Consider the following 18,967-nt stretch of genomic DNA (forward strand, 5'->3'; position numbering starts at 1 on the left):
TCTGTTGCTTTTCTGACAGGTTTTAATACCCGTTCTGACAAGTATTAGAAGTGACTTTTCAAAGAATTTATAAACTATTTAAAATAGTTTCCATTTTAAAACAAGAGCCAGTTTTACTGATACCTCTAAAAAGTCTGCAAATTATGGACAGAGCAGCATTACAAAGAAACAGTTAACAGTTTGTTAGAGAATCTTCTCACCTGTGTCAGCATTTAGCTGAGCTGATGCCCCAAAAGAATGGTAGCCCTCCAGTTTTGTCCTGTGTGGCAATAGGCCAGTAGCCTCAATTTGTTCAGATTTCTCCTTCCTGCTCATGCCTTTCTAAGCCACTGTCACCATGCATGCCCTAATTATTTGTTCTACATGTATGAACTGGTTAAAAGGACAAAAATACTTTAATACGCTTTTTTTGTATCTATTATTACCAGAGAGAGTAAGAAGTGCAGGTGAGAAGTCCAGGCAGACTGGACATGCCAAAGATTTGTCAGTACTTGGAAGCTTAAAGTCAAATTTGTACTGTGTAGACTTGACTGTACAGAAAAATAATTCATCACTGTAATACTGTTAAGGCAAAACTATGCAGTAACCATTGTCAGTCAAAAAGAAAGAAGCTACAGACTGTGGCTTTTTCTTAAACCATCTCTAAGTAATACTCAGGCTATCTGTGTGGCACTTGAAGAAAGGTGACATTCTCTGTAAGGAAGAATTCAAGAAAGTAGAAAACTGCAATACTGTTCTTGACATACTGGCTTAGTGCTTGCACATGAAATAGAAACATAACCAGCCATGTACTAAATTGCTTCTATTTCTACTTGCAGCCCCTGGAAGTGTTGCTATGGAGGCCAGCTCAGATGGAGAGGATGATGTGGAAAATGCAGACAAGGTAACTGAGACAGTCATGAATGGCAGCATGAAGGAGACACTGAGCCTAACTGTAGATGCTAAAACTGAAACCGCTGTTTTCAAAAGGTGAGCATGCCTATTTATTGTCTTCCCATCATGTAAATAGAAAACTGTTGATGGAGTACTGTGTTATCAAAGATACTTCTTTTTAAAAGATAATTCCTGAGGCTTTAACTTGAAACCTTTCAAAGTAATTGTTTGGGAATTTGACTTCTAGTCAGTTACTATAACATGCAACTTGACTTATCAAGCCTTAGTTTCAGTGGAAGGTTATTAGCAGAAGACTGACTTTTGTCCCTGATGCACATTATTGTGCATTTTTCTTTTAATATCAGTTCTTTTAACATTGCATATCAAAACTAAGCTTTTAAAATTTTGCACAGAACTCTTAGATTTGGATTGGAATTTCATTCTTCTCATCCAGGAGGATGGAAGACAGAAGTCGAAGGCCAGCCAGGCACTGCTTTTGAGTGTAGCTGATCAGACACTTGGGGTGATCACTGTTGGTGGTATGCACGATGGTGTTAAGTCTGTTCTGGACTACAGGTGGCATATGGAATTCTAGGATAATGGAAGAGCAACTTCTAATTTTGCTATCTTCTGATACAAAGATTCAGGAATAAGTGTCATTACAACATGGTCAAATTGTATATTATATGTATATCAACACTGTGATCCTTTTATGAGAGCAAAGCACATTTCTGTGTTGTCTACTCCATTCCATCTACTAAGATACTGTCATCTCAGATTTAACAATCAAGTGGTTTTTATTTAGTATCCAATATCTATGTAGGGAAACAGAGACTACAAGCAGTATGACTTGCAAAAATTTTGCATTTATTGAAGCTGGTGTGTTCTGCCTGCACCCTGATGTTGGCAAATTGGAACACACTGTTAGAGCATTTTGAAGGGCAACCCTCTTCTTCTTTTAGAATAACTTCCTAGTATCTGTCCCTATTCTAGCTTTAAATACTAAAAAGAAGTTGTCAGTATGTCCTGGAAGTTGCTTAAAAAACACCAGCCCTGAGTTGATTCCAGAATAAGAAACTTTTCCAGCGTTACTCTCTACACTGCCTGTTGTTTAAATTAATTTACTTTGTTAGTGGTAAGAGATAATTCCTGAACCATCCAAAATTAACAGATCTTGAAAACCAAACAGCTTTCTGTCACTCTTGATTCCATCCTTTTGATTATCTGAGTGACTTAACCTCTTGTGGTCTTTAAGCAGAGGAGGGAAAATTTGTGTCTGAACAGTGCTTCTAAATCAAATGGCATTGATAGAGGAATGGACCACAGTACTTCAGAGAGGTGTTGGGACTCCGTGCAGATTGATGTGACATGAAGCCATCCATAGTGCATTGCTGATTTAGTAAATGATGTCTGCTTTCCAGTTTGTTCTGTCTTTTGCACAATGCTTTTACGTGGTCTTCACTCTTAGATGTTTGCAAATTTGGTTTAGTTATCCATGGTGTCTTTAAACTTCTCCTCAAACTAGTTTAGCTCACATGCACTTTCAAGTTGTGTGACTTGTGATACTGATGCAAAAACTAACATGAGGAGGCAGCATCTGGTGACAGTTCCTGCCTACATTCATGGAATTACCTGCTGGAACTGTAGTTAAAAGGACGTAGAGATGCAAAGGGAGGCAATATCACAGAATTGTCTCAGTAAGAAGGAACCTTGAAAGTTTATCTGGTCCAATCTTCTATGGGAAAGATGAGATTACCAACCACTGTCTGATTGCATACAGAAAACTTGTAGTAAAGGGGATGCTGGGATCTTGATTTGGAAGGGAAATGTCAAAGAAACATATAAGGGGGCTCAAAGATGAGGTCTTAAATGTAGACTGTTACACTCTAATAGAGATGTGCAGCTTCATAGTGAATTAATGCTCAAGTGGCATTTTTTTAAACCAACTTGTTGGTCTAAATTAAGGGATAATTAAGAGTAGTGAGGGGGAGTCCTACTCTGGCCTGTTTACCTTTCAAAGTGGACGCTTTCAGACTTCAGCTTTATCTAGATTTCTGTCAGTAGAAGACTGATGGTGTTGAAGTCCACATTAAGGGGATTCTTAAGTACACTAGCTAATTTGCGGAAATCTGTAAAGGACAAAAATGTGATTTCTGAACTTAGCTCAGATGTAGGAAGTATGCTAGCAGAGACTGCCTCTTTGAAAAAATAAAAAAAGCTAGGACATCACTTTCAATGGTGATAGTGACAAGTATTTTATTTGGAAGGAATGCAAAGAGTATCAAGAAAAATGAGATGGGGAGATTAGATGGGGAAAACTTGATGAGAGATTGCAATGCAAAAGACAGTATTTTTGCAGGCTCTGCAGGATAGAAGGAGAAAAGAGAAGGATTCATTGAAATTTAAAGGACCCATGGAAAGGAGAACTATGAGAATAGGAAGAAAACCAGCAGAGGAGATTGGCACTTCTTGAATAAATAGATTTGTTGCCACAGAGGTATAAGATTGATGTTTGTCTACTTCAGAGCTACTTTATAACTATCTGTTGCAGGTATATATGCTCAAATTTGTATTTTAGTTTGCTCATAATGGTGTGGATGAAGTGGAAGAGGGTGGAATAGAGAGGCAGAAAGGTTTGGGTTTAGAGGCAAACCAGAAGATTTGTTTCCTAATGACTTTTGAGGCTTCCTGGTTACATGATACTGTCTTCCATAGTGTGAGTGTACAGCTTTTTCACTGAACTTTGCTTTTGTCTACTAGAAGAAGTTTGTGAAGTAGATTGGGCTGCAGACTTTGTACCCCGTAAACCATACATAGTATTCACTGTGGAGTGTGTAAGATAGTGATGAGTTACTGATTTTTCTGGTATGTTTCATGGACACACTTTATTTATGCCAGTTTCTGAGGGAATCTTGAATTTCTTTTATACTTTCTTCCATTTTTGCTTACTTCTGGCTTCAGAGTGTTGAAATCCTATCGGTATGTATAGTAAAGGATCGTGGTTGTTATCACTTCAGGCATCTCATACATTCCTTTATTCCTTTCTGATCTTATTTGCAATCACTGTGTTTCCTGCCCTTTTATCAAGTTTTAATGGATGTAAACACCAGTGCATCATTTAGGTGTTTGTAAAGTCTAGAGCCATGTGCTTGATCTTCATGTTGCTGTCATAACTTAAAATCCATTTGCATGTGAAATATGGACCCGTCTCAGTTTTCTCCTGTTGCCTGAAATTCCCTAAAAATAAACTTCAAAGTTAAATACATTAAATAACCTCCTGCTTTTGTTTTGTTTTGTTTTGTTTTTTAAGTGAGGAAGGAAAATTGACTACCTCGCAGGATCCTTCTTGTAAATATGTAGTAGAAGAGAATACGGAGGTTGCAGAAGAGGTCTCTTCAGGTCTTCAGCCTACTAACAGCAGTTCAGAACAGAGGTAACTGCAGTCAAGGATGCTTTCAATCTTCTAAATAGCAGTTTATGTGCTTTTCTAATAGGATTAATCTAAAGAGATCAGTCCTGTTAGAGTCATTCTAAAAATGTGCTTGCTTTTATTTTATTAAATCCTCACAAGTTGTGTTTTCTTTTTTTTTTCTTGATTCTAAGATTCCTGAGTCATCAAAGATGTATTTTTCTTGCAGGGAGTTTGTAAATATCCCTATTCTATTTTGTGACAATGTAACCAAATTAGAATAGTGAATTGATGCTCAGATCTCTATTGCATGTTCTGATTATACTGTGTATAGACTAAAAAGATTTAAGCATGTTTGATAAATTTTTAGATTCTGCTTTTTAAGACTTGTTTATGAGTATTTAATTAGGTCCTTTCTTCTAACTTCCTGCTCTGCATAAATGTCAAACTTGATCAAGAAGGGGATTCTAATCAGAAAAAACAACCCTGTATACTTACAGTGGGAAACCCAAAAACTTGCACAGTGTTTCCTAGAGATGCTGTCTTCATCAAGATGACAGTATTTTTTTTAATGCTGATAAGCATTAAATTGTAGGGAAAAAGTCCTTGGATACTAGGTGATTCCCTTTTGAGTAAAGATGCTTGTCTGAACCAACAGAGGGTTCTCAGAGCTAGCTGTTTGCTAGATTGCCTTCAGGTTGTGGGAAAACTCAAAGAATTCTTTTCACTGAATCCTGCTGGCTTCAGCAAAGCTCAGAATTTTCTCTAAAGGTGGCTGTTGCAGTAGATCCTCATAAGCACAGGATAACTACCAAGATAAACCCAATGGTGCTTTTGGGGCTCCATGTATGTATGACTAGTGGAAGGAGTCCCCTAGATAGGTCTCTGGCTGGTGGCTAGCAGGAGTCATCTCTGCTAGAAGCCCTGTTCTGTCATGGACTTCATTCCAGTTAATAAGTGAGTGATGGTTGTGCAGACTGTCACACTTCCTGTCCATGCGACGTTTGTTTCTTACCTTCCAGGTTTCTCTATGAAGTGTTTGCTTTTGTCTAGTGCTGTCTGTCTTTTCCCTAATGTTCACATATGTTTTTTAAAAGTGTTTTTAGAGCTTAGCAGCCAAAGACTTAGCTAGGGGGCTCCTGCTGGTCATGTGCATGTAGAGCACAGACCCCAGAGTGGCTTCTCTGTGATGTCCACCATCAGAGAACAGGAGTTACAGGTAACTTTCCTCATCTGTAGTTTCAAACAGTATTTGCATTCTTTTTAGAAAATCTTCAGATGTATTCCATAGACTTGCACTGAATGGAAGTTGAGACTTTTTGCTGCTGTTCCTTGCATATTTTTAATGTCCTCATGCATTGGTTTGATCTCTTTGTCCCAGTCCAGAGCAATTGAGCCCATGTTTACACTAAACTTTTATCTAGAAATGTATATTCTGTTACTGTTTTCACTCTTGTAGGTTTGTTCTCCATTTTCCTCCATACTTTATGAACGTTTCACCCTAATGTTTCACCCTAATGGACTGACACTGAAAGTATTTGTGAAAGGCTCTTTGTAGATTAGATCAATAACTAAAGCAGTTTTTTGAGACACTGTTGTTTTCCTGTTGTGTCTTAGCTGCTGGCTTTCCATTGCAACCTTAAATACTCCTGGTATCACATTTTGCCTCACTGAATAAAATTTGGATAAGTATCAGAAATGTGCTCCTCATTAGTAATTCTCTGAGACCACGTCTTTAGAGATCACTTGTTATCGCAGTTAATGAAGATCACACATTCTTCAGTGGTGTGCTTGGTTAATTGAGTGCTATGCTTAATTAGGAAATAAGTACTCCAGAAATGCTGGACTGCAGAAGATAATTGGGATGAGCATGTTATTAGCACAAGTTTCCTTCCTTCAGTTCATGGGTTATGCTACACAGGATATTTGGGGTTGTTGGTTTTTTGTTTGGTTTTTATTGCACCTACCTGAATTTGCTTTGAATCTTTCTTGTATACTTATATCTCTTTTTTTGGCCTCTTAGGACTGATCAACATACCCATTTAGGAGAGGCATCTGTTAACGGCCCTGTATGATATGTGATGTCTACTACCTTGGCTGAAGAGAAAGAACTGATGTCCAGGTGTTTGAGTGTTTCTTGAGGATATCATCTAGACCCTGTTGAAGCCAGTCACTGCTGCACTAATTTCGCAAGGAATCAGGACCAGCAACATTTATATTCTAGATTTTAAGACATTGTACAGAAATTCATAAGTGTAAAAATATTGCACATTGAGAAATACCAATAATTTTTGCGTATGTTTATATTGTATTGTTCTAAATAATGGGGGGCCTGTGAAATAAGATCCTGCTACCCATGTAATGATGACAGTAGTGTTACTATAGTTAAAATGGCTGTAAGAATAGTTTTATAAAAAAGTGAATACAAAAATCTAATGTATTTGAGACATAACTATTTGACGATTAGTGTGACCAAAGTATTTAGCAGTTTTCTTACATTTTTCACCTTGTAAAAAAAGAAAAAGAAAAGTCATGTTTTTTTGAAACTGAGATGCCCTATAAATGTTATTTTGGTTGGTTTAGCTTAAAAAAGTGATTTAAATAAGAATTTTTTGGTGTTCAACATTTTACAACAGGTTTTTTAATTGGTAATTGTTTTCTGTATCGTTCAAAACAGATCAAAAAATGTAAGTCTATTGGTAGAGATTTTAAGTATTTATTGCAACAGCTTAGTTGACAAATTGATGTTACTGTAAAGCCATATGTTCTGTTAAGTCTAGTTTGCTTGAAACAATACCTTCCAGGTGAAACACTAGAATATTTGGAGTGCACATGGCTTGTTGTGTTTAAGTGGTTCACCTGCCTTTTAAACAGTTCACCAATATTTAGTTTAATACCAAGCATTATACAATGGAACATTTCAGAACAATCTGCGTATTTAAAACGCTATAATCCTTTTAGACAAGTCAAGTAAAAGAAATGCTCATGCTGCTAATGTAATTACAGTACCTGCATTTTAAAAGTAAATAGTGTTTTTAATACGAATTTTGGCAGCAGAGCACGTTAATTGGTAATTTCACTGTACTGATCTGTGTGAGGCTTTCATTTGTATGTTCTAAACCAGTTTTTTCACAGCTGGTTTGTGTATATATATAGTGATTATGGAAACTAATTCTGTGTAATTTATAATTTTCTATGTCAGTGTAAAATTCCAACAGCCTTCTCAAACAAACAGAAGCAATATACTGTATATTGCCACATTGTCCGGTGAAAGGGTTAAAATACTCCTGCACTTTTAGACACAAAACCATTTTTGTTTCTGTAATAGTTTTATTCATTTATTTTTTACATCATTTGTTTTCCTGACCAGTATTTAAAGCCAAAAGGATATTCTAAACAATGGCCAATGAGTTATTTCAAAAGGCGTCCCAAACAACGTGCCTAAACATTACATTGCATACAGAAATAAAAAACCCACACGTATGTCACTGCCCTTATTGCTTTCTCTTTTGCATTTTCTGCAAGGTTCAGTGCACTTGTCCTTGGAAGTTTTTGCAGACTGATCAGTTCTGTGAAAATGAAGTGTAAAAGCACAATATCATAAATAGAAGGGGTATGGTTGCCTTTTTATTTATAAGTGATGGAATCTAATCAGTTTCTAAGTTTTCTTTATCAGTTCAGAATTACTTTCAGATCAGCTTGACCAATACCATTTTGTGTGTTAGCTTTAAGGTTGGAAGCTGTCCTCTTGTCACTTTGAACTGTCACCGAACAAGCAGCTTTGGCAACAGAACAGCTCATTTAGACACGTGAATTGGAGTCAAGTAGAAATTCAATTACTGGCAAGAAGCAAGTTGTTTTGCATAAGTTTGATGTTTGTAAGGAGGAAAACTTGAGTCCTTTCCAGTGGAACTATTTGTCCTGTGCTAAAAAGTTGATTTATTTAGCTCTGTAGCTATGAAAACTGGAGAACACAGTAGATGAAATTGAATCTGGGCCCTGTTGCCTTCTTTTCGGCAGTCTTGTGCTTGTCCTTCTGTTCACAAACTGTCATATCAGTCCGCTGTTTTGAGGAAGTGTAAAGGTATGTTTTACCCACTCACTCTACTACTTGCACAAGGAATCCTGAACTTGAAAGCACTGGAGGTGTGTCTGGGGAGGGGAGGGTGTATGAGTGTGTGTAAAGACACCTCTTTTGCCATCTTTTATCAACACTGCTGCTGATATGCTGCTCACATAGCCTTACCAAGGTTTGAACATACTGCTAGAATCCTGAATGGCTCTTACCCAGCCTGTTTAATCAGATTTGACTTGCATGCGATGGAATTTGAGTCTTCTTTATGAAAAGGTATTTTAATGCATTTGCAGCATGGACTGAAGTCTAACACCTTTGTACAGGTTTGAGTTCCTGTAGTGTTTTTAGCAGCAATTAGGATGAAATGAACTTGCTTTGAAAGGCTTGTCCACTGCCACATTCCACAGTGCTCTTTGAAATGGCTGAGGGCTCAGTCACTTGATACTGAGGATAATGATGTCAGTTGATATCAATGGGCAGTGGATTTAGCCCTCAGGATATCTCTGGTGAAGGATTTTTACTCACGCAAGAGTCTGTTTCAAAAGTGGCTAGACCAGTAATATCTGTAGTAGCTCATTGCCTCTTCCCACCTGGCAGAGTGGATGAATCATGCCTTCTTGACCAGTGAAACCATTATTTTTAAGTGTAAGCCCTGAATTAGTTCTATAGCAAGATTGTTCCATTTAAGTAAAAGCATAAGCCATCATCTTGACTAACATTGCTATTAATTCACTGAAAAGATAACAGGATAGTGGAAACAATCTTATTATGTCATTGTACATGGAATCCCGTGTGACCGTGCTCTTGAGTGAAGTCTACATTTTTGCACCTATTAAACCTTGTATCTACCTCTTGAAAACAGTGAGTTCCGTGTTGTCATCTGCATACTTCTGTGGAAGCTTACTGTGACATTCATTCTTTGTGTGAAATCCATTGAGGAGGCTTGTGAGGAAGATGAATCAGACTCTTACTGTCATTCATTATAAACTTACCTTTCTGTTTAAATTTTAAAGCATTAATTTCCTTGGAGATTTTGTTTTCTGACATGTCTCATACAGTTATATCAGGAAGTACTTACTGTACATAACTGGCTCTATTAATAGACTTAATCACTTCTGACTGTCTCAGAATAAATAGTGCTTTCTTCAGTGTACTGTAAGTGCTTTCAGTTTCATTATGAAAGCATCTGTATTATTTTCCAAACTGGGATGGAAAATGGCTGTTAGTGTGGTAGCAAAACACCCTGTTTTGGGAAAGGTTTTAACTTCTGTCTTTAGCTTCTGCATCTTACTTGCTAGCAGGTAAGGATTTGGCATCTTCCTGTTCCCTTATTTTTATTTGAGTATGTAAGGTTACAGCATGGAAGCATCTATGCTGTAGAAGCATAATTCTATGCTTCTAGACAGCAATAAAATTTAAAAAATATTCTTACTGTAAAGGTAGAGGCATCTTTCTGTCTCCTTAGGTCACAGTTCATGACATTTTTTGGACTTGCTCAGATCAGGTTCTGTTATTTCAAATTGTGATTTGCCCTGTGTTTAGTCTTAGTTAATGACTTGAATGTAATCGCTTCTATGATATCCAAAGGAAATCTGTGTACTTCTTACTCCGCTGCCATTAGTTAAAGCACTGAGACCCAAATTTTACCTTGTTTGGCTGATAGCATCTTTCAGAATTTCTTTCAGGTGACTCTGGGCTTAGTGTTTTGCATATATTTTATTGGAGAGGGGACCGTGTTCTGTATATCTGTCTTCTTTAAGTCACTAAGTACCTTGCAAAATGAGGTGGGATTCCCTTTATCTTTTTGGCCACAGCTTAAATGCAGTTACTCTGATTCTAGGTCCTCATACTGGATTTGAGTTGTGTATGGTGTGGGTGCTTTCCTTGATTTGTGTTTTCTGTGTCTCAAATCATGATTCTGAAGACTGTAAGTTAGATCACGATTGTCTGTTGGCGTGCAGTCACCGAGGGTAAGCTCCACCTTGCCTAGCTGTTGTAGATTTTGTCACTCATGTCCTGTAGATACAATGGAGATATAATCCTTGCCCATTTGCGCAGGGGAAGTTTATCTGGTTTCTCACTGTTTTGGTCTGTGGATGATAGGTAGATGGATGTTTGATTCTCAAGACATCATTTTTTCAGATGGAACCTAGACCTGTTACAGATCGGTTAGGTCTGCTTTTAAACTCCACTATGTGCCATGTTTCTATCTTTCTTATCTGGGAAGGGTTCTTCCATTCCTCTTATCTACATCAGTGATTTGTCAAAAATTGTCACAATTTCACTTTGGGTAATGCACTGGCTCTTTCACAAGGGCACTGAAGTCTGACTGCAGATGTTGCAAATAAAACCTGCTTTTACTTACACCATACAGAGTTAAGTGTTTGGGAAATTCCTCTGCTATTTTTTCAAATGAAAGATAAAAAATGTTGGCTGTCTTCTACTGATTCTCATATCAGACAGAGTCGAGAGATTGTTAAGATAAACTAGGACGGCTAAAACTCAAGTGACCTTGTTTCTGTTGTTGGGAGTTCTCCAAAACACCTTTCCTCCTATATTTTTATAGAAACATTTGTTAATTCTGTATTTGTTTAAATGGGTCGTTTTTCTTCAGTCACTGCTAAACTTAAAATTCTGAGATGTGCTTTCAGATGAGAAGGGTCTGCTTTGGAGTGAGCCATGGAGGACTGTGCATACTGACAGACAAAGTAGTAACAAGGAGCTGTGAGATATTCATGGGACTGTGGGGCCCTATTGTTTCTCTTTAGTCCCTTCAGAATAAAGTAGGAAGATAAAAGGGCTGATGAAATGTGCCACTTTGCTTTTTAATGCTAGTACGTTGCTTGTCTAGTTTGAACTACTCCAAAAACAATTCTCTGAACTTGGAAAGTGGTGGGTGACTTCCTGGTAAGTAAATTGTTTCAAGCTTTAGTTACACGATTCATGTGGAATTGATACTTATTTCTATGTACAAGCACTGAAGACAATTTTTAACTGAACTATTTAAATAAATATTTATAGATTGACACCTGTGTGCATGCACATCAGTGTGTAGAATACATTGTCTTAGCATGGCTGGTGCAGTGCCCAGCGTTTCCAAAGTGCACTGAACTCTAGAATACCAGGAAGAATGAGGAGATACTTGTGTACATGTTACAGTCCATTCTAAAGCATTTCAGGCTTGTGTCTGCATGTGTAGACATTGTCAGTGGTCTCTGGCCAGCATGAAGGTATCTTGATGGGAGGAGGAACTGGTGCCTCTGGTGTGGGAGGCAAACTTCAGCTTTTGTCAGATAATTTCTGTGATGCTTTCTTAACCAAGCTACTTGATACATTTGAGCCTGTTGTAAGTCATATCCAACTGGGAGTTTCTTTTACAATCTCAGTTACAATCTAGAATGGAGTAACTCAGGAAAGGACTTGGATTGTAAAACTAAGTCCAGGTTATGTTAGGCATGAATCTGTACATGTGCGTGCTTGGTGCTCTTCCCTCTGAGCTGTTCTCCAGCATCCTTTTTTTTTTTGTCATATGAGAAGATATGGACTATGTGTTAACTAACCAGTTCCTTCAGTGAGAGGAGTAGATGCTACTTCTGGGTTTAATTTTGTGCCAGGTGTCTGGAAAGGAATCAAGAAAGTGATGATTGTGTACTGTGATGATTGTGTACTGTGACACTTGTACAGAAACTAGATCCAGTCACACTAAAACATTTATTGGGAGCAAGAAGACTGCTTACAAGTGTGCAGAAAGGTTATAGGTAGGCAGCACTCAAATGGAAAGGTGATTGCTTTCAAGTATCAAGATACTGGCTTGAAAGAAATAGAGCAGGGAAATGGCAAAGCTTTAATTGCAGGGGAAGGCAGTTTGCAGTTCTTAATCTCAGGCAAGGCCTCATTTCACTTCTTGGTCATTGTAGCACTTCAGTGAGCTAGAAAAAGGTGGAATCTTTCAGGCTGGCTGTCTGCCTGTGGAATAATGGATTGCTCTAAACAAAAATCCTCAAATGGCCTTGGGCTCCTGGGAGAATTCTTTTTCATAGTTCATGGCAGTGATGCCTGTGACATCTTATTCATGAAGGGAAAAGACTGAAGTTGTTGGTTTCAATGGGAGAAGAAAATACACACTAATGAAATCCTCTGAATAAGTTGTGTAATGAACTCAGAATTTATACTCATGGTGTGGCTGTGTGTTATGTAGCGACATCTGGCCCTCTGGAATATCAAGATTCAGAAACTTGAATGATTGCTGCTGCTAGACAAAATGAGGTTATTGGTTTTGTGTTAGCATCAGTTGTCTTACGAAACCTTCCTCTAACTTGCTGTGAGGGCTGTGAATTTAGTCTTAATTTACTCATAAAAGATACGACTGATAATATGGAATGTTTGACAGAGTAACTAGTTAATTTTTTTTTTTTTACTATGTCCAGCCATATGTGTCATCAAGCTATTCCACAGGCACTTACCCGACTGTAGGGCTTAGTATGGCCTCTGGACTTTTGATTTGCTCCAGCTTTGACACAAACCAGTATCTCACTGCTTGAATACTGCTATCTCTGACAAGCTTCAATGTATATTTTTATGACAAAAAAGCTTTTTTGACTTCAGAACAGAAAGGGTAATGGAGCAAGAATGACTTGTTTATAAACAATCTGTGACCTTGATGTGTGCTACAAACCTCTAAGAATGTCTTAGAAATTTAAAAATAAGCATAAGCATTTCTATTAGCTACAGCTTTTCTGTTGGGGAGAAGTAAAGGTAATGAGACTGCTAAGCTGGCAGGCATTTATTAGGTGTTCAGTTTACTTAATGTGTCTGAGTCACTCTCTGCTGCTGCCATAGCAGCTTCTGTGGTGGCTGAGGATGGAACTGATGAAATCCTACAGTAATAACACTTGAAACAAACCGCTCTTAGCCTAAGACGCAAAGGGGAGAGCAAAATCCATGTCAGTATTTCCCAATGCTTTTCATTAGAAGAGGCTTGTATTGTTTTTCTCCAAGTGCTTTATCAGGATAATTTCTTACAGAAATAAAGGAAAAGGAATCAGTGCTAGAAACGGGTTTTGGTTTTTTTTTTTACAGTCAAAGGATGACAATAACAAATAGGGTGACATAAATGTTTGCAGGATTTGTATTATATACAGGAAGCTCCTCCTTACTCTCCATTAAGAATCCTGGTAGTATTGCATTTGTCATTCTCTTTTGCCTGATGTCTCATGGAAGATTTCACAGAACCGTTTGGAGTTGTGGAAAGACAGAACAAACCATTGCCAGGACTACAGAAACCACATACTCAAGGCATATGTGTTTGTGAAGTAAAAGTTCTTTTTTCATAGATGTTGCAAGTTAAATAGATGTGATGGCTGCTAAGTAAAAGCTGAAAGAGGTGACTGAAAATATCTCTTACACAAATCTTTGTAAAAAAGACTAGAATTTCACTTCATCCTAGATAACCTTGAACTTTGGGTTTGTCTGTGAAAAGCTCAGTTTTATTTGACTTCACACAGCAAAATTAACGTCATTGATGCTTAAAATTCTTACTCTATTTCTCCTCCCCGTCTCAATCACTTCTTGAGAAATGACAAAATGCTGGAAATACAAATACAGTATTTTTCCTCTATGGGAAACTGAAAGTAAGTAAAACCTACCAAAATTATACTTAGATGCTGGAATTAGAGAAGAATATGAAACAAAGAGACAGGAGAAGAAGTTGAAAAAATTAAATCCTAAAAAAAAAAAAGAAGAAAAAATTCTGAACCAAAGTGAAATTAATAAAATGGAGTGGGATGACATGAAGTTCAGTGAGGCTTTGTACAGTTCAATTTGCTTAGATAGTAGTAGCCAGTACTTCAAAACCTGAGCTGCGCAAGTTTCAGTAAAATGAGAAGGGAAAACACGACCACTCCTCCCACCCATGGCATTATTTTCCCCATGATGCATTTCTACATACTTTATAAGTATTTAAAAGTTTATAAATCAGTTCCTATAATGTATTTTACTACTGTCAGTATCTTTAAAGGAAGGCATTTGTTTAGTTAAAAGATCCAAACTTATTTGTAATAGGTTAGAGCTGTTAAATAAAAATATGAATGCTTAAATGGGTTTGAGAAAAAGCTTTTGTTATTTTCATCAAATTTTACAGCTATTTGCAACTTCAGATAATCAGAAGTAGTGGCACGTTCTCCAACAGTTGTTAATGTGATATTGAAAGACACAGCTATCCTTCTAAAACCAGAAAAGGGAAAAAATGGCCCCTTTTCACAGTTTGAGCACACACAGTAAACAGCACAGTAAAGCTCTTCAATTGTACATATCATCCATCACACTGCAATCACTAATGTAAATCTGACTGTTGTGGCTGTGAAAGTATAAGGAAGAAAAAGATGGACAATTTTATCTTCCCTGAATTTTTCAAAATTCTTTATGAAGGACACCGGAATAATCTAGCTCCATAATTGGAAAAAAAAATGAATAGAACACAAAAGCTCATCAGTCTTGGCTGTTGTACTGAAATACTGCCAGGGAATTTATAATGCTCCCCATATGTTGAAATTGAAAAGGTCTGACAAGTCATTAAACTGAGATTTAGTCAGAACTGCACACTTTTGTATTGGTGAAAAATATTCTGCAGAAAACATTTGAACAATGACCAGGATAACACTTTCTGTGAATGATTGGTGTGTAGTTGGCATCAGCAGACATTAATTGGTGTAAGATAAACATCTAAAACCTTGATTGCTTATATCCATCTATTAGTACTTTGTCATATTTATTTGATCTTAGAGAAGTGATTTAACTGGTTTTTATGTTTGAGAAGGCAGTATTCCTGAGCTGCACTGTCAATGCTGAGTGATCCTCTAGAGGAACCTGTTTCTCCAGTGGTTATCAGGAAAGCCTAGGGAAGTATCTGTCATGTGTAATGATGTAATTACGTTAACTAAGACTGAATGATATGGACAGTCCTTTCACAAAAACACTTTGAGTTTTCTCTCCCTAGAACACTCTTTACTCCCATTCCTCCATACTTGCGACAATAGTTTGATTTTTGTTGGGGAAGGCAAGAGAAAGACCAGCTTCATAATTATACTTTCAAACTTCCTGCTTCCTAGTCAGCAGAACATTAAGTACAAATAAAATGTAAGTGATATTCTTTAGCACTGAACAGCATTTATATAAGAAGCAGTGTGCTGCATTTCGTTCTTGGGGAGGTCACCTTGCCCCTTACTGCCCCTGACTTAGGCTGGTGAGTAACTTTGAAAGCTTTAAGGTTCTTGCCCTCACTTTGGATTTTACATTGTACAAACTGAGAAGGGTAGCAAGATGAATCAGTGACTAGAAAAGCTTAAAGGAATTAAGTAACTATCCTATGACATCTTAAAGTAGCACCAGAAAAATCAAGTGCCTCAGATGCATATGAATGCTGATCAGTAATTTTAAAAAGTGAATTTAAATGTATGTTCTGTTTCTGTTGTTAGGATTAGCTTTAAATATCACATCCTCATTTGTAATACTAAATCTCACAGTTGTGAGGCATAACTTCCCTTTAACTTCCCATGTTTGCCAAAAAGATTGCATTTATCTGCCTACTTTCTAATTGTATTCCTTATTACAACCTATGCTTACTTGTTATTAGCTTGGTTCCTTAAAGCCCCATAAAAATAGGCCCTATTTTGTGTTTTTCTACTTCTCTAGTACAAAGTAGTATCTATCAGCCAAAACCAGCTACTCTTTATTCTGCCCTTGACAGGCAGCATTTATATCAGAGGAATTTTGACCCTCTTGAAGGCAGATTACAACAAATACTTTATTAACCACTGTATTTAACTGTATTAAATCACTGTATTAACCAATGCAGAGTATCCACCCAAACCCCCTGAAAGCCAACATGAGGAACTTGAACTTTTTCCTGTCATTGCAGTGTCTCCTTTGGTTACAGACTAAGTACTTTCTCTTCATAATCAGTCTCAACATCAGTTACTTTTGTGGTTGCATCAGATTAGATCATGTGCACTCTTTGTCTTTTCAATCATAGTAAACTTCTGTAACACAGAGCATCTGAACTTGGGTCCTGAAGTCTTCAGTTACAAAACATTCTCAGTAACCACCTATGCCCAGTCACCCACAAGAGCAGGAGTTGTAACTATACTCCCTGGACAGTGTTTGTAAGTAACTGGGCTCACCATATTGAATACAAAGAGTGAACTGGTTTTTAGTGGTGCTGATGAGCTTGAAAAATAAATGCTGAGTACTCTTAGACCTACATAAGTAAAACCTGGGGGGTTTTTTAGAGATTTCACAGAGGTAGATTACTGATTTTGTGTGCCCAAGCAAACAGGATTACTATTTCCTAAAATGCAGGTGCTGGTGTCACTACAAAGGCTCTGGGAACTTGCAAAGTTACCCAAGCTGTCAAAAATCAAAAAAAGTGCAGTCTTTGGACTTGTCATGGCTTAGCCCCAGCCAGCAACTCAATACCATGCAGCTGCTCACTCACATGGGTAAAAGTGAGCCATATAATTGTCCTCTGAGCTCACAAACAAGTTGCTTAGATAATTAAAAAAGGATATTATGAAGTTTATGTTATCATCTGATAAAATGAAAGGTAATACCTGCAGTTCTAGATGAGATTTCAAATGTGTATCCTTGATTTTTACTGGATCTGTTAAAAACCCCAACAAAATTAAACCATCTGTGGTCTACATAAGCAAAAACAATCCAAGAAATTGAAGTTGATTCAAAACTGGATGTTTTGTTATGGATAAAGATTTACCTCTTTACAATTAAATTATATTGCAAAACTTAAGATTCTTCTATTAGAGAGTGCTGATCAAATTAACCACAGAGGTGGGTCACAGTCATGCATATGATGTATATGACTATAGTCATGTCAAATTCCAAATTTATGAGGATTTTTATGAGTACATCTGGAACTTAGTCTTAGAAAATGAAAAATTATGAAAAACAGTCATGACCTGATCATACTCTGAAATGGGATAAGAAAAAAAGAGATTGCAATCATCTAGGTAACATTTTGAATTATGGACATAGAACTGAAATCTGAAGTGGAAAAAGGTAAATTGCTGTAAAAAAAGAAAGAGGGATCACTAGAGCTGTTCATAGAGCCCATGTTCTCTTCACTTTTCTTGAGCTATCTCTCTCTCTGTGTAAGTTGGGGTGGGTTGGTTTGCCTTTGCTGATCCTGAGGTGACAGGGTAGCTCTGCATTTTTATGTAGTCCATGAAACTCAGCCATAAGGCCAAACATCAACTAAACATAGATCAATAAATCCAAGCAGCTGGACAAAAGCAAACAGATTAATGCATGAAATATTCATTTAGCACAGGGAAAAAACCTCAGCTGCAGAACTGGAGAACACTTGTGTTTCTAGAAAAATGTACCCATTTGGACAGAGGCCTTAGAAAGCCATGCAAATTGGAGACGTGCAGTTAATGTTACTCATGAAAAACACTTGTATGAATTATTGGATCATTTTGGTCTCTAAAACTCAATTTTCAGCCCCCTGATTCTTGATAATTTAACATTTACCTTTTTGGATAGACACAGCAAATAATTATTGTCCTATTTACAGCCAAGAGTTACTGTATGGTGCAAAAGGTTGTCTTCCTGATAATGATTGCTTGCAAATTTCCAAAACAAATACAAAATGGATCTTTTGACTCATCCATTTTATGGGGAAATACAGTGTGCAGTCTAAATTGAGAAAATGAATGTTCTGTTACAAATAATCTACATTCTGTTGAAGGGAGTATCACGCTATATGCAAAAGAAGGAAACTGCAGATTTGCTAATTAACTGAAATCAAGCACTTATTTCTGAATAATTTACTTGGAAAGGCTCCATATCTTATTCTCTACTATGCAGTTCTTTCTGTGAAAAAAGAAAATCAACTTTTTTATCATCTATTATAGTTAAAGAATCTCTGATTTAATAATATCAGAAAGAACACCAATGCAGGCAGCAGACAAGTGATTTAAAACAGATGTGAAATTCCCTCTGTGTAGAAAATTATAGGCACTGGTGATGACATTAGATGCATATGACTAATCACAGTTAATGCTTGCTGTTGCCAATTAGCTTTATTAGCACAAGCAATTTGAGCACAGCATGACATTACTTTAATTATTGTAAGCAGCTTGTTCATTTATTGAGCAGTATGCATTTAGAAAAGGGGTATTCTATCTGCAAATTAATCATAACCCTCTTTGTCATTAGAATTTCAGGAACACTGAGGAAAAAGACTTTACCATGCAAACAGAAAAAATGGGCGATGAAAGTCTGGCAGTAATTTTAGTATTTTACTACTATTCTACTTTTTTACAAAAAAGACAAAGGCTATTGTATGATTTCTATCTGAAAGCTGGACATGAGTGAGACAAAATTACTACCATTAGAGTTAAGACAAGACATTATGACCATTAGGTGGTAGCAATGTGAAAAAAATCTTGTAAAAGTATACAGGAAAAACAAGGCTAAAGGTATCTAGGACAGAAAACTCCCAATCCAGACTCCAAGCTGTGCAAGAAGTTTATTTTGTCCTCTTTTTTATATCATATGAAGATACATTTGTTATCTGTGACATAGGTAAAAATGTG

The 18,967-nt window shown here is 37.0% G+C and overlaps 1 protein-coding gene across 6 annotated transcripts in view; it reads left to right on the top strand.

Annotated features, from left to right (window-relative positions):
- Positions 1-14,452, top strand: part of PPP6R3 (protein phosphatase 6 regulatory subunit 3) — a 57,383-nt gene extending 42,931 nt beyond the window's left edge. For 4 of the 6 annotated variants that reach the window (XM_088058158.1, XM_088058157.1, XM_088058160.1 and 1 more), the window contains 4 exons: positions 819-969; positions 3,835-3,852; positions 4,184-4,306; positions 6,306-14,452. In XM_088058158.1, coding sequence (XP_087914284.1) covers positions 819-969; positions 3,835-3,852; positions 4,184-4,306; positions 6,306-6,357 — 344 coding nt within the window. In that variant the 3' untranslated portion in view covers positions 6,358-14,452. The remainder of the gene's footprint in view (positions 1-818; positions 970-3,834; positions 3,853-4,183; positions 4,307-6,305) is intronic. The other 2 variants (XM_005522382.3, XM_014251964.2) reach the window with 1 other exon arrangement.
- Positions 14,453-18,967: the final 4,515 nt, after the last annotated feature.

The sequence above is a fragment of the Pseudopodoces humilis genome, chromosome 7 (genome assembly GCF_049639895.1).
Source record: "Pseudopodoces humilis isolate 2021_Gansu_Grassland_sample_001 chromosome 7, ASM4963989v1, whole genome shotgun sequence".
NCBI classification, from domain to species: Eukaryota; Metazoa; Chordata; class Aves; order Passeriformes; family Paridae; genus Pseudopodoces; species Pseudopodoces humilis.